Here is a 22,253-nt window from a genome sequence, read left to right as displayed (position 1 = left end):
TATATGTATGTACAAGTATGTGCTGGCATTATTGGAATCCCTTGCAGCAGCGAGGGGTGCAAATTTTGTGGCACATCTAAATGGCTCGAACACTGAGATTTGCCGATGGCCAATTTTAGAACTCAGTCGAAAAGGATATCCAGCTGTGTTAAGATGTGCGGTAGTCGTGAAGGAGATTAAGGGATATTTTAGTCAATTAGAAATTCATTTGAAAATGCCGACGGAAAAATATAACTGATGTGAAATGTATTATATGTGATATAATCCTTGCTATGTGAAGACAGCTAGAAATAAAAAATTAAGAAAAATTGACAAAAACGGATATACCAAAGACAGCGTACTGGATTATAAATATACTTCTTTGTATTAGAAAGTTTTCACATTTCATAAATTTGTGGAAACGCGTTGCTTTGAGCAAATAAAAGCGTTTAATTGGCCGTGGTGAGTGTTTTGACAGTGAAATAAAATTTGGAAATTACTGAAAATGCAGATTTTGAAAATGTATCGCTTGATTGCTCAAGCAAAATAGCATTTACATATACCCATTTAAGATATTGATATTATATTTATTTCAAAACTTGTTCGCAGTGCAATTGTTAGCGACTTTTTAGACTATACAACATCAAGTTATCAGTTCCCACTATTCCGTGGTGGTATGCCAGGTATTCACCGAAATGTTTGCCTATTTTATTTGCTTATTTTATTTGGAAATTGTGATGTTGAACTGTAGATTCCTGACTGAATGAGGTAGGGTTGGTAGGAATGACTGAGTTCGGGTGTAACCAAACATTTCATAATTTTGCAACTTGCAATGAAAAAAGGTGGGGGAACACCTTCAGCGTTTATATCAAACTAAGGAAAGTATCGCCGTGATACACTGTTGTTAGAAAAATATTCTTTCTGAATTTCAAGTATATAGGGGCTAAGGAAAATGTAGACCTGATTTTACTTATTTTTGGCTCAAGTTATAGTATGATTTCGACAATTTGTGGACGTTAAATGAAATGCCTTGAGGGCAATATTTGTACAAAGTTTTATTCTGAAATCTTTATTGATGTTTGATTTGTATACTGTAAAGTGAAAGAATCAGACGGAATTTTAAAGTCTGTTATATAGGAATTAGACGTGGTTGTCATCCGATTTCGCCTATTTTTGCAGTCTAATAGGAATGTTTGGGTAACCTCACATACCACATTTGGTTGAAATCGGTCAATTAGTTTCTCAGATATAGAATTTCACCTAAAGGCCAGATCCTAAATAGCCCTCCTCTAACATCCTGGTTGTGAAATTAAATGATTGTGGCTCATTTATTCAGTGAGTTTTAGTACTTTTAGCAGTTTTCAACATAACCGTTATATGGGGAGTGGGCGTGGTTAATATCCGATTTTCCCATTTTCACAGAGTTTAAAGGGGTGACAAAATTACTTCTTCTCAGGAAGCTTTGTTGATATTTCTTAAGCGGTTTGAAAGATATGTACATTACACCCTTTAGGGGGCGAAGTCAAGCCCACTTTTAAAAACTTTTAGCCCACAGGTGTCCCTGACTATACATAACTCCATATCTAACTCGATTAGTTTTAGGTTATACAAGCAATTGTTAGGTGAACAAAACTATTATACTCTGCAAAAACATGTTGCAAGAGTATATTGTAAAAATCACCATTCTTCACTAATTTTTTCGATTGGAGGATGTTAAAATTTGTATTGTCACATTCTACGAAAAAAATAATATATAGTGTCTACCAATAGGGATGACGTTATTTTGACAGCTCGTGGCGGCCAAGTTTGTTTCGATACTCATCGAAAAATCATCTTCTCAGATCAAGCTCATTTTTGGATTAATTTCTACAAAAAAAAAAAAAATTGTTGCTATTAGTGAGTCAAATCTCCGTGTGGTTCGAAAACGCAAATGCAACTCCAAAAATTGACCTTTTGGTTCAGATTGTGGTATGACGGCATCATCGGACCTAATTTTTTTCGAAATGAGGCAGGAAATGCCGTTATCATCACCTACAAGTATTGTAACACTATGCTTACCGACTTTTTTCCCGGAATTTGATGAAATTTGCGCGGACGATCTCCATTTCCAACAAGATGGTGCGCCGCTTCATGTTTCACGTCTAAACATGGACAAATTGCGTAGAAAGTTTGGCGACTCGTTAATTTCTCTGAGGTTTACGTCTCTGCTCTACAAAAATTGTCTATATAATTTTTCGATTGAGTTAAGCATTTACGAGAAACCCGTTTACGGAAAACCCGTCAGAGATCATTTTGTAAAGAAATATGTTTTCAAATAGTTGGAACCGAGATATGAATTTTCGTCTCCGAGCATAGGGAAAAAATTGACAACGGTGAAGCGGAGGACCTTCCCGTTACCATTAAAAGCTGTTACTTGAAGAGCCATTCTTAGAGGTGTCTACCAACCATTTTTTCGGAGTACCAAACGGATAAAAATCGTTTCTTTATACCACCTTAATGTATATGTTTAGTAACATGGATGTACGGTGTCAATAAGAAGAGCTGTTTATATAAACACAAGTGTACATACATTAGAGTATAAATATATATTAATATAATTGACCATCTTAGTGACATTATATTAAGCACTAGTTTACATTTGGTCAGACCAAGGTGAACGTGTCAGACATCTTCATTTGTCCAATTCCTGCACTGAATGAAATCCCATTCATACATTCACTTATTTACTTATTCACTTAGTCATTTATTCTCTGCACATTACCGGTCACTTCATAATGGGATTTAATTACAATTGCAGGCTTGCAAACTCGAGTGCCACATAAGCCGAAAGGTATTTGCACCTCGACAAATAACTTCCTTCAAGACGTACTCGTATTAGGCGAACATATGGGTACAAAAGACATGTGTTGCTGGCACATAGTACATATACTCGTACAATGTACTCCTACATATATACATGTATTTATAAATATATATGTATGTATGCATTTGCTTGTTAGTGTAAGAGTCGTCTTAGATATTGAGGAACTAAGAGTCGCATCTTCAAGCAACTTGTGTTTGTGTTAGTGCACTTGATGTTCTCTATGTATGTTGTATACTATATGTGACTTTAAGACTTATTTACACTTGGTCATTGAAGAATAGTAGAAGCTTTTTATTAAAAATTTAGTTTCGCTTTAATTATTTTAGTCTTTATTCCAGTTTAAGATTATCCGTAGTGCGACGACCGCTTGAGAAAAATAAGTTTATAATATTAAACTTGACATTGTTTGGTGCTTGAGTTCAAACCCACTTGATGTTAGTAATCCATTAGTAATAGATATGCGTTCCAAGCTTAAGTCCGATACGAACCTAATGCAAGGAAAGATAGCTAGTTAAAGAGGGCATGTTATTAAACTTAAATCGTCAAAACTGTGTGGTCTTGAAGTTTAGATTGTTAGTTATTATTATTATAAAAATATGGGGACAATTTTTAAATTTGTTGCATGTGTATTTGGCGGTGATTTAAGTCCATTATGAGAGGTAGGCGTAGCGAATGTTGAATTTTACATAAAGGGTTTTATAAATCAGATTACTCAACAGAATAGAGATTTTATCTGTTAAACAATAAGTCGGGTTTTATTCTCAGGAGCGCAAAATTAATATTGAAATATTTTTTTCAATATGGAGCTATAACACCGGCGGTGATGGATGAACTAGTGAGAGAATTACGAGAAAAGTTCGTAGTTGGTAGGATTATCTGTTCGGGCCTCATCGGGAAAACCTTTTTTTCTTCTAGCTTTCAAAGAAGTTCGCTGTGATTGAGGTGTTACAAATCGGATATGTACATATATTATTATATTATAAAAAGTTCAAGCCTCAGCATTAGAAATCTACCATAAAGCATGAAATAGGTTTAATTATGGTATGACCTGCTTATTTGTTTAAGATTTCAAACATGAGTTGGAGTCGAAACATTAGTGTTTTAGGGTGGACGTCTCAATCGGCCATCCTCAACCCCAGCAAAAATATCTGTATATTTTACACCGAAGAATTAAACAGATCCTTAAATAAATAAACACAGAATTTTTCATTGCATTCAGGTTGCTTGGAACAATATGTCCAAGGATTAAATTGAACGCATTAAAGTTTCTGTGCCTCGTTTCTGATTTCGACAATAACGGATATGCTGTAGATTATTAATTTTATTTAACAGTTTTTGATTGTAACTTGAAAAAATGTAGAAAACGGTTGGCCTCAAGGGCCTGCAACTTCCCTCTAATTTCATACGCTAACGTTCAAATTTCGCTTTTTTCACTGCTTTTGAGCTCTTCTAAATTTTTCGTTTTCGATATCTAGCAAGTAAATCAACCGATTTCGACCCGGTTTGCGGCAAACGATGTGTTTCTTCAAGGTTTAGAACTGATTAGTTTTTGGTGTCGAGCGGTCAAGTCGTTTGGAAAAAATTCGAAAAAAACGATTTTTAAAAATTTTTATTTTTGAGATTTCTCGAAATCTACTGGTCCGATTGGGTCCAAACTTACACGAAATTCAAGTGCAATGAACCCTTTGGAATGCCGTTTAGCTTATTCAAATCGGTTGAGCAGTTTAATAGTTATAAGAGGGTCACATACATCCACACACACACACATACATACAGACATACGGACATCATCGTAGAAATCTTCGGGGAAGCTTCCTCGACCCTCAGAACGTCGAGATCTGTTGAGAACTCGATTTTTGCAAAATGGGGTGAAACCAATATCTTCCCGATTTTTAGAAAATTTTCCATTTTCTTAGCGGGTTAACAAGAAAGGTAAATAGTATACTCGTTTGAGATTTCTTTGTGGATTGACTGATATTTTCGGTAGAAGGTCAACTATAGGCACTGGGGTCCACATATTTAGTACTTAGGGGCTTGAGCAGTTTTGGTTCGATTTAGACAATTTTTAGTCACAAGGTGGCATACTTTAATCGCATTATTCACGCAAAGTTTTAACCCGATACAGTCATTGTTGCCTGATTTGCATAGTGGAAAGTGAAAGATTCAGATGGAATTTAAAATGGTGTTATATGGGAAGTAGGCGTGGTTGTAGTCCAATTTTGCCCATTTTCGCACTATGACATAGAAATATGAAAAGAACGTATATACCGAATTTGGTTGAAATCGGTTAAGCAGATCTCAAGAAATGGGTTTTCATCTAAAAGTGGGCTGTGCCACGCCCACGGTCTAATTTTGAACACGGTTCCTATAAAGTCATCTCATACCATCCCAGAGATAAAATTTAATGTCTCTGGCGTGTTTAGTGCTTGATTTATCGCGCTTTTAGTACTTTTTAACAGTATCGTTATATGGAAAGTGGGCGGAGTTGCCACCCGATTTCACCCATTTTCACACTGTAGGTAGAGGTTCTAAAAATATTTGCTTCCAGTGAATTTTGTTATTATTGCATTAGCGGTTTAGGAGATATGCACATTAAACCTATTAGGGGCGGGACCACGCCTACTTTAAAAAAAAATTTTAACTGCAGATGTCCCTCCCCATAGTGATCCTGTATACCAAATAAGAGTCTTGTATCTTGTTGTGGAGCTTAGTTAATGCAATTTATTTGTTTTATTAAGAAACATGTCTACCAAGTTTCATAAAGATATCTTAATTTTTACTCAAGTTACAGCTTGCACGGCGGACAGACGGACAGACGGACGGACGGACAGATTTCAACTCGTCTCTTCATCCTGATCGTACATAACTAAGTCGAAAATAAAGATACAAAACTGTAATTTGCTGCTGTGGTTTGGAAATCTTTTAAAAGAGGGTTATGTTAAAAACTACGAAAAGTGCGATAAATCAATAACTAAATAAATGAGTCAGAGACATTCAACAAACAGGATGGTTCAAGAGAGCTTTATAAGAGCCGGTGGCAAAATTGGACGATGGGCGGGGCACCGCCGATCTTTAGGGGAAATCACATATTCCCTACTTAACCAATATCAATAAAATTTGGTACGTCCCAATATCCTGACATTCCTATGTTACAGTGCAAAAAGGGGTGAAAGCGGGCAACAACCACGCTTAGTTCCTATATAACACAACTTAAAATTCTATCTAATTCTTTCACTTTCCATTATACAAATAAAGCACCAATGAATATATTATAACTAAACTTTGCACAAATAGTGCTTTTAACGTATGCCATCTCAAGTCTAAAAATTGTCAAGATAGGACCAAAACTGTTCAAGCCCCAATATACCGAATATGTGGACCCAAGTGCCTTTTAACGGAAATATCGGCCAATGTGTGAGCTATATAAATTAAATTGAGAGATCGAGAGTTCCTTATAACAGTCTATCTTTTTGCCTTCCTTGTTTCTTATAACAGTATTCTTTCTGTGTAATCGGGTGAAAACTGGCCTTAGCATTATACTTTACACCTCATGTATTGGTCAATATGTGAAGGTATAATAATGAAACTCAGAGAGCATATCTTTCTGGTAATGATATATTGTTATTATGTGGAAACAAGAAAAAACGTTAACTTTGGTTGCACGGAAGCTATAATACCATTTACAAATACAAAGGCTCCTTACAAAAACTTGATTCCGATCGCTCAATTGGCCATCATATAAGGCAGCTATATGACTATACCACTTTATACCGATCGTTCAGTTAATATGGCAGCTATATGATTTAATGGTCCGATATCGTTCCGACAAACGAGCAACTTCTTAGTGAAAAAAGAACAGGTGCAAAATTTCAGATCGATATCTTAAAAACTGAGGGACTTGTTTATATATATACAGACATCGGACATAGTTATGTCTGTTCCGTCTGTCTGTGTATATACGAACTACTTCAGCAGTTTTAAAGCTATCCTTCTGAAATTTTGCACCTGTTCTTTCCTCACTAGGACCCCTATAGCATATAACTGCCATACAAACTGTACAATCAGAATCAAGCGCTTGTATGGAAAACTCTTTCATTTGACGAGGTATTTTCACAAAATTAGGCATGCATTGTTGCCTTAGGCAACAATTCGGTGCAACCGAAATTACCGTTTTTTCTTGTTTAGTATGAAGTTTTTTTCAGCATTGCAAGAGTATTAAATGTTAAGTTACACCCGAACTTAGCACTTTCTTACTTGTTTTAAATTTAATTTTCTTTATTTGTTTTAAAAGTTTTTAAGTGTTAAAAATTCAAAATGTTTAACCAAAGGAAATTTCGGGCTATAGACTCAAAATCTATTTTGACTTGGACTGGTCCCTTTTTGGTTGGATTGCTAAAACACTTTTTTATGCTCGTGGGAAGTTTTTCTGATCTGTCAATTATGTTTTGCAGCTGACACGTTGTACCAGTTTGTAGTTTGACCTTGAGTGTATGTATTAAAAACATCAGATAATAAGAAAAAATAGAAAACTGTGAGACGGAGGAACTTCCTGTTACAATTAAGAGCTCATACTTGGAGATCCATTTTTCGAGGCGTCTAAGAATCTAGTTTTCATTGTACGAAGCGAAAAAAAATTAATCGTTTTTATTGACTCACCCTAGTGTATTATTATATAAATGCGTAAACTCCACTCTCTTCATTTAGCCAAGTGTATTATGTTAATTCCCTTTACGTTTCTGTGCAAAGCAATTACACGTTTGTGCACTATTGTGAAAAAATTCATTCATAAAACACTTCGATGCGCCTGGCTTAATTTGGAATAGTCGTATTTTATTTACTTTAACCTCAAACGGTGTTAAGTTTCAACATTTGTTTAATAGAAGAGAGAATCTTAGTTCAAATCTTCTGGCAATACGAGGGTAGATCTAGAAAACACAAATTTGGTTGCTAAAAATATTTTTGCATTAAATACGTACATATGAATATTAAATTTATAAAGTAAAGTGGAGTTAATTGTTTTGTTTTTACTTTGTTTGTTTTATTTACTTTGCGTTTATAAAAATTAAAGCAAATAAGTATATTTAAAATTTTTAATCGTCTTGATTATTGGAGTTGATTGAATTATTAAGAAAGATAATATTATATTAAGGTTATATTAAAATAATATTTTTTTTGATTTTTTTAGCAAAGTTTCTGAAGCAAAGCCATCTTCATTTATCCAAAGTCGATTTAAGCTCATAAAAGAGAACCACTAATGTGTACTTCAATATATATACTCATATTGATACATACATATTACATATCATATTACTATAGCTCTTTAATCGTGCAACACCGCTATAACATTTTTCATTCACTAAATTTCACTAGGCTTTTTCTTTTGTTTCGTTTTGCGCCTAGGTTCAGTCTGCCATTTGTTTTACAGCCGCCAAGTGCATTGACCACAAAGCTATACTGTGACACAAGAGAGACAAAAACGCATTTTTGCATAGCGACACATCTGCCACTTCGTCTACGCACGTGTACAATCTCAGTGGGCTCTGCGAGGTCCGGCATAATTGCTGCGTTCAAACGCAAATGTGTCGTTGAAGTGGCAGCAACAACGTTTCAGAATAGGGCAACTCCAAGTAGCTTTCAGGTGTTTGGCATTCATAATAACAGCATGTTGCAGAATCCTTCGAAATATCACCCAAATCCGTTTTCCCACTTATTGGCATTGCATAGTTCTCAGGCTGTGGCAAATAGCAACATCAGCACCCATCAAGCGCATTTGGCCGCGCTACCGCCAGTCTTTGCAACGCAGAGCCAACTTCAACTCCAACATCAGCAACAGCAGCTACAGCAACAACAACAGCAACACTATAATAACATTCACTCGACAATGACGGGTACTAATCAACAGCACAACAATGCATTTCTGCTACAAAATCATCCACCACGTGAACAACAGCAACAACAACACACAAACTACCCACTGCTAAATCCAACGCAAAGACGAACTCAAGAGCTGTTGGACACGACGAATACCTCCCTCGATATGGGCAAGTCATTCACGATTGCCGCCATTTTGGGCTTGCAGAAGAGCGCAATGGAGAACAGTTGCAAAGACTACAACAATGCAATCAATTTATCGCTGAACAGCAATGACGATGACGTCGGCAAAGAGTCTAGCGTTGGGCGATCGGCGCAAAGCACTCAAAGCAAACATTTCAGCGACGAGGAGGTGGACAATAGCGAGCAACAATCACAACAGTTGCAAGCGACCAATGACGCAAACAATGCCACCAAGTCGCTTAAGTGCGAGAGGATTACCAATAATATGTTTCATCGAAACGCCGGCCACTTCGATTGCAATGGCAACGCTGGTGCAGCGCTGATTCACCGTTATTTGCCTATTCCAGTCTCGTCTAAGCAAACAACGGCAGCAACATCGTCGTTTGTGGCTGCAGCGGCGGCAGCAACACAACACCAGCATCAACATCAACAGCAGCAGCAACAACAAAATATTTTACTGTCGCATGTCCGTTCAGTGGCATCAGCCGCTGCCGCAGCATCAGGTGGCACATCGTCCGCGCTTCAGAGCTTGCAGCAGCTGCATCAACATCACGCTCAGCAAAGCTCACTGAATCTCCAACGCGAAAAGCATAAATCAGGTAAATAGTCGTAGCTTTTTATTTGAGTTGGTTTTTGACTATAGAACTGCATTTACCACCTTTTACGGTTTTTACTTTTTGTTCACGAATTTTATGTTCGTACTATTATTATTATGACTAATAATAATAACATTGATGGCCGGTCAAATCCTTTGAAAAGAAATATAAAACTTGTCACAGATAGTCGAAAGCGATTTATGATTTTTAGATCCCGAAATTTTCTTATTGAGTTCAGAAAAGGTTGCGTTAAACGTTTAACGCGCAGTGGTTAGGGTGTATGACGCATCCACTATTGAGCAAAGAGAAATAAAGAGAGAGAGAGCTATACGGAAAGTGTTGATGGCTAAGTGAGTGATAGCTTAAACACAATACGGGCGACGACGAATATTCGTCGTACTCGGCGACGCCGTCGGTGATTAGAACACACGCCTGTATATGAAAATTAACACAATGCGCGACGTCGGAGAATTTCGCCCACCATGACCATTTTTGAGATAGAGCTATTTCTAATTTTATCGTCGTTCGCGGTGGCAAAAACGGCATAACCATATCAAAGAAAGATTATTTTCAGTAATAATCTTAATAATTTTCAAAAACAATTTAAGAAAATGTCTATTTAATGTTGTGTTTAAGATATAAAGTATCACACACATACCATACCTATCAACAAAATTATCAAGCGCTTTTGTTCAACCGTGTTTAGCGCAGCATAGCAAGAAATTCCGAATCATTACTAAGATTTTCGTTCCGCTCTTCTATTAATATCTCGTTATTCTAAAATTCTCAGCTACTTTAAACAAGTTATAGTATAAGAGGCTGCTTGTGTGATGAACAAAGCATACTTACCTGGCGTAGAGTAATCATGAAGGCGATTCTTCCGGATCGAGGCTTACCATTACACTTCGGTTGAGTTGACCTTTGCGATTATTCCTAATGTGAATAACTCGTTCGTGTAATTTTTAGTAGCCGGCAATAGCGTTCGCGCCGTCCCGACTTATTAATACAATTTGTATGGTTTTGGAAGAATTTGGCGAGTTTTTTCAACTAGAGAAATTAGTGCGGTATACCAAATTTATTGATTTTTATATAAAAGTAAACAATATTTCAAGAAGAACCTAAAAGAATTTATTAACAAATGCAAAATTCATAATCGTACACCCCTAAGTGAAACATATGGCATAAATATAAAAAAATAAAAAATTTGGGACTTATGTGCAGTAGATAGCAAATTCAACCCCAACGTTAACAATAGTACCAAAGGAAAAGAAAACGATAACAAAAGAAAGAATAGTAAAAATATATGTTTTAATAGCTATTTATCTATCACCAAATACTTCATATCAAATTATTCAACGGAAAAGCTTTGTTGCCATTATCGAATTTGGGTTCACAAGCTCCGGACGAGGTTATTGGTGAACGTATAGAATATTATGAACAGCCGGTAATTTTTGTGAGTGATTTTAATGTAAATTTTTCATTGCCGGAAGCTGCGCCATCACAATTCCTCAAAGATAAATTCTCTTTAGAAATGATTAATGATAGGAATAATCCAACGACAAAAGGGGAACCACTATTGATGAAGTTTTCGGCAGATAAATTAATAAAATAGAAATTAAACATTTCTTCCTTATTTTAGCTATTATATTGTTTGTCAAGAAAAAAAAAAATTTGTATTTGCCAAATTTGCAAATATTGTGTCAAATAACATTGATATCAATCTTTTCATGCTTCCAATGTGCCATCCTGAAGTTTCACTTCTTCCGCGCGGAGGGACTCCAAGCATCCTGTTATTTTTATGTACAGCACATTTTTGCAACAAACCGTCCTAAGTAACCCTCTGCCTTTAAAACATGATCCACATATTTTCTCCATATGTGATTTGAGTGCAAACTCAATGCTGGCCACCCTAGTCCGAGAATTTTTCAGTCGCTAAAAATCCCTGATGACCTGTGCCATATGACCAGTCACCGCTATAAATATCAGGACAAATAAATAAGGAAGCAAACGGCATAGTACCATCAAGGTCCCAGTGCTTAAAACTCTATACTTAAAATAGATATATATTAAATCCAACATATGGTGAAATATTTCAGAATTTACCAAAATTTACAGAATGTATTTCAAACAGTAAAAAAATAGAAGCAATGCAACTAGAACTATTGGATTCAAATTCTGATATCAGCAGACTTCGTTAATTATAATATAACAAATCTTTAGGGTCAACAATGTTGTATTATTTTTTTTGGGGTCGGAATATTTACCTTTACGAGTTTAAAAGCTTTCATTGGCTATTTTTCTGCTGCTTGTATTGGAATTATTTTAGGACGGATAATAACTTTCATATTATTGTATCTAAAAAGTTACTGCGCGAAATCCTAATGCATTGAAAATTTGTATAAATATTTATTATAAAAACTACATGTTTTTAAACTGGTTTGAAGACATCGTCGTTTGTTCAGAAGTGAAAACATTTTCATATAAATATTTTTCGGAGAGCTCTTTTATAACAATTTTTTTAATAAAAACGAAGAAAAAAAACTCTGTTTTGTGCAATTTGAAATTATTCTTTTTCCTTGTCTTGACGACATTTATTAACGATTTTTTTTAGTGTGGTTTTCAATGAAGTAATATTTTTGTCTTTTTGACATCTGTTACTTGTTTCATGGTCAATTTGATTTGCCATTTCATAATGAACAGACTTACTCCGGAACAACGTTTGAAAATCTTGCAAATACAATATTACCAAAATAATTGTTCGGTTCGCTCGACAAATCGCGCGTTGTTACCAACATTCGAACGACATAAACGCTCAGCAGAGTCTCTAATTTGAGCAACCACGGTTTTGTATCATGTTTACTCTAATGGATAATACTCATTCTAAGAGACGCCGTACAGTACGCTCCGTAGACCCCATTGCTGCCGTAGAGCAGAGTAACGAAGAAGACCTAAATGAGATGGCCAAAACGAGATGACTACCGATAACGTTTTTAACATGAAAATTTTGTTCAACGATTATAATCAACAAGCTATTGTTGAGGAGCCGTTACATCCTCAAAAAGTCTCTGTTGTGCTCTATAGGCAGAGGGAATCATATTTTTTCAAAAAATTAAGCCATAATGTTACAGTCAATGGGGAATGCTATAAAGCCATGATGAATGTCTTTTTTGTATCTTAATTGGAGGATGTTGATGTGGACAATCTTTGGTTCCAACAAAACGGCGCTACAGCTATTGAAGTAATTAATTTATTGGAGGAAATGGTGGGGAGCGCATAATCTCGAGTCAAGGTTCTGTAGCCCTAGACTTTTAACGCATTAGAAGAGATTAGATAATGCTCCGGTTATTGCTGACATACGGTCCCAATTGCTGTAAAAAGTGGGCGAAAGTTTACCCTTGTCCGAAATCATTTTTAAAAGATAATGGCAAACCTTTATCTTTATAATAAAGCTAAAGTCTTGGCCATATCAACACCATCAATTACAGGTTGGTTGAAAAGTGTCTGCTCTCACCAAGAAAAAGCACTACTAGCTGCAAATATATTTTTTCTCAAGTTGGTACATCTGTCGTGAGAACACATGCAAAGTTACAAGTCATTCTAGCAATTAATTCTTTGTTTACAAGTCATTTGAAGTTGACGTGTCAGAGTATTTTTTAATATGGAAAAATTGAATATCGCGAAGTCATTATATTCTTTGTTTTGAAAGGTTTAAATGCAAAGGAAATTTGTGAACAATTGTTAGAAGTGTATAAGGAGTCTTCATTTTCCAAACGCACCGTTGAATTTTGGGCTGGTGAATTTAAACATGGCTATGCTAGGCTTGAAGACGATCCACTCGAAAGACGACCAAAAATCGCAACCACACAAGAAATCATTGAGTTCATAATATTGTAAGTGAAGATCCAAGTTTGACTAAGCGGGAAATTGCTAATGCATATTTTACATGGAGAATTACAAATTAAAAGGCTGTTTGGAAAGTTTTTCTAAGCCTATGTGGAGCGTTTTAAGTAGAATAAAAACGATTTCTTGCGTCGTTTTATAACTATGGATGAGACTTGGATCTACCACCATGATCCAAAATTGAAATAAGAACGTTTACAGTGGACTGAAGCTGGTTGTTCAGCTCCAAAGTAGGTAAAATCACAACGATCAGCAAAAAAGCTTATGGCATCAGTTGGGATACAAAAGGAATTTCGTTGATTGATTATCTGCAGAGAGGTAAAAATATAAACACTGAACATTATTGCAGCCTTTTGGATCAGCTGGATGAAAGAATTCGTGAGAAAAGACCTGGTAATTTTTCATCAAGACAATGCACCTGCTCACAAAGGTGTTCTAGCAATGACAAAATTCAACAAATTAAAGTACGAATTGCTTAAGCATCCATCGTATTCACCAGATTTGGCTCGTAGTGACTACTACCTCTTCAGAAACCTGAAACAATTCCTTCGTGGAAGGCGTATTTCGTATTTCATCTAGAAGACGCTATTACAGCCGTAGACGGGTATTTTGCATAGCTTCCGGAAAGTCATTATAGGGATGTCATAAAATTATTGTAGGATCATTGGAATAAATGTATTGAAGTTAAGGGAGATTATATTGAATTAAAAAAAATATTTCGTACCAAAAACAGTATATTTTCATTTTGAGCGCAGACACCCCATGCCTAAAAAACATTATTTATAAGTTAATTGCTTTAAATATTATACGTTATTTATATGGCAGAAAAGATTCGCATTTCAAAAAAGTACTTTTTTTTTGTTTATGATCTTAAATTCTAGTGGTCCAAGAAACCAGTCCGAGTGCTTTTGTTATTAAAAGCTGATGATGAATTTTGAATTTATTTTTATTACTTTTCTAGAAGTTTATGCCCCCGTGCTTGATTCAAATAAAATTTGGTTCCTGGCATTCCAAATAACTTGCGGTTTGGTACCTTCAATACATTTATTAATGTTAATGAGTTTACATTTCCATCTCGAGAATCATAGATAATCTTCATATGTTGGTGAAAACATAATTTTATATTAATTTTTTTCAATCCCGACTTTTTTTTTGCATATTCGTATAAACTGTTAATTTTTTAACCGAGATATCTTACCACCTTTTCGTTATAATTGCAGAGAGTAATGGAAAAAAATCTTCTATGAAAAACAAGCGTGTTCGCACAATATTCACTCCCGAACAGCTTGAGCGATTAGAAGCTGAATTCGAGCGGCAACAGTATATGGTCGGTCCGGAGCGACTTTACCTAGCACACACTCTACAGCTGACAGAAGCACAGGTGAAGGTGTGGTTCCAGAATCGACGCATTAAGTGGCGAAAACATCATTTGGAAATCACACAACAACGACTCGCTCTCCTACGGCAAACGCAATTGCCGGGTACAGCGGAGAACTTGAGCGCTGGTATTGCTGTTGGGACACCTATATTGGCCAATAGTGGCATTCCGAATGCCAACACCATGAATTCAGCCAACGATGCGCGAACTTCGTCTCCGATTAGTTGTGGTGTTGAAGATCCCGATGAGCTTAGTAAGCAAGGTGAGGAATTTCATTCTTTAAGCCGTGGAAGTCACTCAAGTTCGGAATCGGATCTCTCGATATGTAATGATTCCATTGATGCCGGCAGTGCGGTGGGAGGTATAGAGGATACATAAGACATGTGATTCGGCACCCGTTGGAGGCTGTATATATTAACTATTAAATATTGAATTACCCGTATAGCTTAGAATATAAAATATGTATGCATAATGCTCGTATTTAAAGGTTTGCGAAAATGTAGTGAAACTGTTGTGTTGTTTTGTTTTTCTAAAACATTTTCGAATGGATATTAAATAAATAAACATATATTTTGTAAATAAAGTAATTTAATGAAAGCAGAATATACTTAAAAAAATAATTATAATGTATGATATTATGTATAGAATTATAAAATAGAATAACATATCGAAAGCAAACAGATATCAAATATAATATTATTCATATCTTAATTGCAAAATAGGTATTTATAAATCAGCACGATACGACCACCTCGTGAATTTAATTTTCAGTAATTTAACAAGTTTTGGCTTTGAAAATAGGCTGTATACTTCGATATTTGATTGATTGATTGATTAATTTTGAGGTATGCACCGCGACCTACGGTCTATTGTGCCCTCCCCTAAGTCATATCGTGTCATCTAGGCCCAGCATATTGATAAATTCCAAAATTCTGCTGGGTGCTAGTGAGGCGATACAATCCCTGTGTGGAAACATGGATCCCAGGGCCTTGATTCTGCGTCTGCAGACTGCTGTGCAGTTCATCAGCAGATGTTCGGGGGTTTCCGGCTCTATGTCGCAGAACCGGCAGTTTGCAGAAGAGGCTATGCCCATGTTAAAGAGATGCTTCTTGAGCCTGCAGTGGCCGGTGTAGAACGCTACCAGTAGCCGGAATTTGTTTCTTGGGAGATTAATTATGGCATTGAACCGCTTGAGGTCGTAACCCCCCATTAGCAGTCTGGCATGGTGCATGCCCTGGAGTTGTTGCCAGTGTATCTCCCTGTCTGATCTTTCCTCCCTGCGGAGGAACTCTTTGATGGTATGTGGACCAACCGCTAAGTATGGTTCCGGCCCTACCATTCTTGTAGAGGCTGCAGAGCTAGCTAACTCGTCGGCTAATTCGTTCCCAGCTATACCCCTATGGCCAGGCACCCAAATAAGGTGCACTCGGTTGTGCTCAGATAGGCTGTTCAGCCGTTCTATACACTCCATCACTAGGAGAGATCTGACCTCATAGGCATTGATCGCTCTTAGTGCCGACTGACTATCGCTGAGTATAGCGATACTTTTATTGCGATAGTTGCGCTGGAGATTTATTCCTACACACCGACTTATAGCATAGACCTCGGCTTGGAATATGCTAGGGAAACTTCCCATGGGAATGGAGAGTTTGGTGTTTGGCCCAGCGACCCCTGCACCAATCCCCTCCTCCGTTTTCGACCCGTCGGTGTACCACTTGATGGTGCAACCCTTTAGCAGCAGGTCTAGTGCAGAGTCCTTCCACTCAGATTTGCTGCCAAGGGTTACTTGGAACTTCCTGCTGAAGTTTATTCCTTTGGTAATGCTATCCCTTGGGAGAAGGGCTAGTGGTATTTCCTCACTTAGCTCTTTCATCTGCTGGGATGAGATTACCTTCCCTTTGCCAGCTCCTTCTGCTGTCATTTGGAGCAGAGTTCGTTTGGCTGTCTGTTTGATTACCAGGTGTAGCGGTGAAAGTTCTAGCATGACCTCCAGTGCTGCGGTCGGACACGTTCGCATTGCTCCCGACGCGCAGATGCAGGCAAGTCTTTGCAGCTTCGACAGTTTAAGTCCTACCGAAGTCTGCGATGCTTTCGAACCCCACGATACCGCTCCATACGTGATAATCGGTCTCACAATCATGGTGTACATCCACCTGATAGTCCTTGGGGAGCACCCCCAGGATTTTCCAGCAAGTCGGTTGCACACCATGAGTGCTTTTGTAGCTTTGGTTAGGGTCTGGTCCACGTGCTGATTCCATCGCAGTGTGGAATCCAGCGTGAGTCCCAGATACTTGACCGTGCTGGACATCTCAACCACTCTGCCGTCCAGGGATATATTCCTGAGGCCTGGCAGTGACCTCCGTCTGGTGAAGGGAATGATTGTAGTTTTAGCGGGGTTGATGTTTAAGCCAACCCCCCTACACCACCCCTTTGCCAGTCCCAATCCCCTCTGAACGATATCGCAGAGTGTGTCTTCAAATTTTCCCCTAGCTAAGATAACAATGTCATCCGCATATCCCTGACAGCGGATTCCATTGCTAGTCAGCCGCTCAAGGAGGTCGTCTACAACTAGGCTCCAAAGTAGGGGGGCAGTAGCACCTGCTCCACCTGTTGCAGAAAAGCTGGAAGGATTCCATCCGCACCCGGTGACTTGTATTTTTCAAAAGAGGCCAGAGCCCACTTGATGGAGTCTGCAGTGAAGAGCTGTTTAGCGACTGTCCAGTCCAAGCGTGACGGCCTTCGTTCGACCATAGGTCGAGTCTGGTCTTCATGAATCGTCTCCGGGAAATGCGTTAGTAGAAGAGCGTAGCTCTTTCTTCTGCGCTGGACGTATAGGTCCCATCAGATCGTTTGATCGCTAGTACTGTGTCCGTCTTGCCTCTAGCCAGAGCCTTATGCAGTCTAGCTGCCTCTGGGGTAGAGGAGACGCTCTCACAGAACTTCCTAAAGCTCTTCTGTTTCGCGGTCCTAAATTGCTTATTGTAGGTAGTTAGGCTGCATCTGTATTCCTCCCAGTTTCCGGTGCGCTTAGCCTTATTGAATAGCTTGCGCACCGTTTTTCTCAGTACTGAGAGTCTACTTGACCACCAGGAGCAGTTACTGCTCTTGGCGACTGTCTTTAGGGGGCAGCTGCTGTGATAGGCTTCTGTGATGGATTGGTTTAGGGCAGACAGTCTGTTCTCCAATCCAAAAGCCGTTGCGCTTATATCCAGCTGCTCCCTACTGCTAACATTTGTTTTAAGCGAGTCCCTGAAAGCGGCCCAGTCCGTGTTCCTAGGGTTACGCTTGGGAGGGAGTTGCCCGACACCCATCCCGAGCACGAATCTTATGATACGGTGATCCGACATGGAGGGTTCCGATGATACCCTCCATTGTGAGATCAGCCCCATCTCAGACTCGCTGCTGAGAGTGATGTCAAGCACCTCCCTTCTGGCACTAGTTACAAAGGTGGGTTCGCACCCCACGTTTGCTATACTTAAATTATTACTAACTATAAACTCGATAAGAGACTCACCCCGTGTGTTGCAGTCCGTGCTGCCCCATTCGATGTGGTGAGCATTCGCATCGCAGCCCATGATGAGGGGCAGTTTATTCCGCCTGCAGTGCTCTACCAGGTTGCCGATTGCCTCTGGGGGTGCTATCGGAGTCTCCCCCGGAAAATAGGCCGCTGCCACGACGAAGTCCGCTCCTTCGTCGTTCGTGGCTTGTACAGCGACCAGGTCCTGTGTAAGGAACTCTGAAATACAGAAATAATCAATATCGTTCCTAAGTACTATGCAGGTTCTGGGTCTCGCACTTGAGAGGTCCCAAATTACCTTGTTTGACTTCATTTTGAGGCCCCTGACCTCTCCTTTTCTGACCCATGGCTCCTGGATCAGTAGTATGCCCAGCCCATCGATCGGAAACCTGCTCGCGATAACCGCCGAGGCTGACGCCGCGTGGTGCAGGTTTACCTGGGCAACTTCTATTCGCGGACCCACTACAGGATCGGCTCCATGAGGAACTGGTCCTCATTCTCACCGTCCTCCGCGATGTCTCCCGCCAGGTTCGTGAGCCCCTCCAGAAGCTCCTGAGTGGAGGGTAGCGCCCCCCCTTGCTCGCCCGTCTTCTCGGAGGGGACCTTCACCAATGTCTCGGCAGTTGCCGCCTGCTTTGACGTGCTTGCGCAGGGATGAGTCGCAACCTCATCCACCTGCATTTTTTCCCCTGCATCGCACACGGTGGTCGGCTTAGGCCTAAATGGCCTCAGGACCACCGAGCTGAACTTGTAGTTCAGACGGAAGCTCACCTTCCTGACGAATTTGTACGATTCGTCATCTATGGAGAGGTTGAGCCTCCACCCTGAATCCTCCTCAGTGCTGCTGGTCACCCGCCAGGCCGATGTATTGAGGCCATTGTTCTGGTTGCGGATGAGCCCGAGAGCAAATTCGTAAGGCTTGCCTGCGTATCTGGGGAGGAATACCGTCATGCTATGCATGGGCGGAATTTCGTCCCCCTTTTTCGCGCAGAGGATGGGTCCATTCCAGCCTGCCAGCTTGGGAGCGATCTCCCGCAGCCAACAAGCCGACCTTTCATCCTTGCAGTCAACCTGCAATATGCCTCCCTTGAAATAAACCCCATGGAAGGAGGCTTTGTATCCAGCCCCCTGAATACCTCCTCCATGAGCAAATCCATACGAATGCCTTTGAGGGCATCCGCATACCTGCGCTGTCCCTCCGCTACCCGGGGGGGATTTGGGGCGGAGCGGTTGCCACCAGTCGCATGAGCCACGTTGCCCCTCTGCCGCTTGGTGTTGGGCGGCTCCTGTGGCGTCAGCTGTCCACTTTTTCGCTTCGCCGCTTGGGTGGTCGAGGGAGCTGCCCTTTCGCAACCTCGGCCTGCGGGCTGAGTTGCGTTTACTGGGCAGTGGCCTCGATTGTTGCCATTGCGTTTCCTAGTGGCCGCAGTATTTCCACCCTTTTGTTTTCCGGAAGCCGGGGAAGTGCTGTCACCTCTCACCCTGTTCCGCGCTAGGTCTTCTGCTACCTCCGGAGTTCTTCCCTCCTGGAGGTGCCTCAGGTACCACTTCATGCTGGCAGCGCTCATACCTTTTCTCCTGGGATCGTCCTGTCCTCCCGGACATCCCGTTGGTGGCAGGGGGGGTAGTCTGCCTCCCCTCTTCCTTTTCCGTTTAAGAGCCCGTTGCGACTCCTCTGCATCCGAGCAGTTGCTCCTGCTCGAGAGAGTCTCCGTGGGGTTCTCTTTTGCTTTTTCCGCAGCGGTCGCAGTCGAAATCGCCTGCTGAACGCCGCTGCACGAGGGCATGTCATCGTCGTCGTCCCTGGCATGCTCCTCGAACAGCGCTCGCTCCTCTGGCGAAAGGGCGTCCAGGAAGCTGAACTTTCGTTTAGCCCCTGATTCGCCCTTACCTGCACCGCTGCCCTTGTCGTTGCCGTTTTCCATGGTCGTTAGCTGTTGTTGTTGCCGAGATCCGTTTGATTTTGTTGTTGTATGGTTTTTATTTTTGTTGTTCATCTTGTTCGTCGACGAGGCGAGCCGTCGGGTCAGGTTTCTGTATGGGGAACAAAGAGTCCGCCGCGCCAGAGCCCCTTGACGCGGTAAGGCCACCGTTACTTCCCAATGCGGCCCGGTGTTGCAGCTCTTGGTTGTCGCACGCATACGGCCTCTGACAACCAGTGTGAGGGTGCAAGCACCGCTCGCACCAGTTGGGAGATGCCGAGGATGCCTGCGACTTAAGCCCCTGCACCACGGCAAGGTGCCTGCCATTCGCAGAGGTCGATATTAGTGCGTTGATACTAGCATTGAGCTAGACATTTATTACGGAATCTAATCTTACTATCAGTGGCAAGTATTTAATTTATGATTAGACTAGTTTGGTTGTTAGGTTATAGCGGGATTGCAGGAAATTGTAATGCTGATTAGTTTTGCAAGGATAGGGAACATGCATGAGCGTCGCTGTCTCCTTGCGGTTTACTACTGCGGTCACTGGTCGACTGCGTAAGTATGCAAGATCCTTTTTTTTTTTTTAGAAAGTTCACAAAAGGTCTAGTGAGCTTCTCCCCTCAACAAGGTTCATATGTCCACTATTTTAGGGGTTCTAGCTCGACATTGTGTAATAGGAGCTAAAGCGATAAGATTAAAAATATCATTGGATGCCTTTTGTTTTTTGAAAGAATACGAGTTAGAATTATTTTAACACCTCCTTCTTGAGTGTCACGATTTTGCGAGATCAAGGCTAAAAATACCTTCCGACATTTAGTTTAATTAGTGAGAAATAAAATACCTAAGCAGATTTGTAATCTGCTCAAGACTCTTAATTGAGATTTAATATCATATTATAGGGGATTTTCTGGTTTTTCAATGAACTATCCATCCTTAACAATACAAATCTGATCCTCAATTCTTTGGGAACAGATAGCACCTAATCTAAGCAGCTAAGCTTTCTTTAGAAAATCAAGTAGTCATTTGGTAAGATTGAAAATTTTACCGTATGCCAGTGCAAAGGTTGCTTAAAAGAGGATAAAAAAGTACCATCATCACAATACATTCTTCTCGAATGTTTCGTCTTTGCTAGATTAAGTCTAAAATAATTAAATATTAAACATTAGATATCCCGACGAAATAGCGGAATAAAGTACCTAATCATATTTAAGATAGGTTCAAGGCGCTTTGTCGAGAGTTAATATCCAAATACAAGAGCTTTTATCTTCACAAAAACTTCACTCAGCAGTCAAAGTGTAATCACCCAAAATCTTGGGGAATCAGCCATTTGACCTAGCTTAACGAAATCGAATAATAATGGTATAAGATACTAGGGAAATCAGTTGACGATTTAGACCATATGGAATATCTAATTTATATGCAACATCAGTAATACAGCTTTTCAAACACTCGCAGCTCTCTTGTCAAAAAATTTACAGTGAAAGCAACAACAAAGTTTTCGAATTGTGTTTAACACAAGATAGTAAGCGAATACCTTTTGAAAGTTGTATAATAGCTTTCCTCAAATACCACAACGGTTTGCTTCACATATTTTATACCAGTTTTACTATTGTGAATGGCTCAAATAACAAGAATTCATATTAAACATATGTGTATGTATATCAAAAGACTTTTATTTTATAGTAATCGTGAGACGAAAACAGTAAATTATGTCAAGAGAAATGGATATGTCGATCAGATCAATATGAAGACTTATTCGATATGATCTCCACATGAACGCCTAACGTCGGTCCACTGGTTATTTTCTGACAACGTGCTTGAAGCAAATTAGGCTCAACAGATTCAATCAGTTTCTTTAGTGGTACGCGGTCAATGTCCCTTTTAAAAATGAAAAAATTTACGAAAAAACTTTCAAAGGCACAAAAGTGTTCTTTCAGGGGTTGAACGTGGTCACCATCCAGTTGCTGTAATTATTTGGTGGGGAGTCTCCTGTAAAGGATGCAGAGAATTGGATCTTCCAGCAATATTCTTCCACAAAAAT

The 22,253-nt window shown here is 39.6% G+C and overlaps 1 protein-coding gene and 1 non-coding gene across 2 annotated transcripts; both read left to right on the top strand.

Annotated features, from left to right (window-relative positions):
• The first annotated feature begins 8,243 nt into the window (after positions 1–8,243).
• On the top strand, positions 8,244–15,325 carry LOC106619228 (uncharacterized). Its single transcript, XM_014237246.3, has 2 exons — positions 8,244–9,495; positions 14,613–15,325. Exons 1-2 carry the CDS (start codon positions 8,505–8,507, stop codon positions 15,146–15,148), a joined length of 1,527 nt encoding a protein of 508 aa, XP_014092721.2. The 5' UTR covers positions 8,244–8,504; the 3' UTR covers positions 15,149–15,325.
• On the top strand, positions 10,334–10,489 carry LOC118681698 (U1 spliceosomal RNA). The gene has a single exon (XR_011397221.1). It is a non-coding gene; the product is annotated as a U1 spliceosomal RNA (small nuclear RNA).
• Positions 15,326–22,253: the final 6,928 nt, after the last annotated feature.

Source organism: Bactrocera oleae, chromosome 6 (genome assembly GCF_042242935.1).
Source record: "Bactrocera oleae isolate idBacOlea1 chromosome 6, idBacOlea1, whole genome shotgun sequence".
Lineage (NCBI taxonomy): Eukaryota > Metazoa > Arthropoda > Insecta > Diptera > Tephritidae > Bactrocera > Bactrocera oleae.
The sequence above is the reverse complement of the archived record's forward strand: the minus strand, read 5'-3'. Positions and strand labels throughout refer to the sequence as shown.

Excerpts from the sequence above, each read along its gene's own strand:
- LOC106619228 (XM_014237246.3), top strand. The coding sequence starts at position 8,505 with ATGTTGCAGAATCCTTCGAAATATCACCCAAATCCGTTTTCCCACTTA. Across the intron at positions 9,496-14,612 it reads ACGCGAAAAGCATAAATCAG|AGAGTAATGGAAAAAAATCT; the intron begins GTAAATAGTCGT and ends TTATAATTGCAG.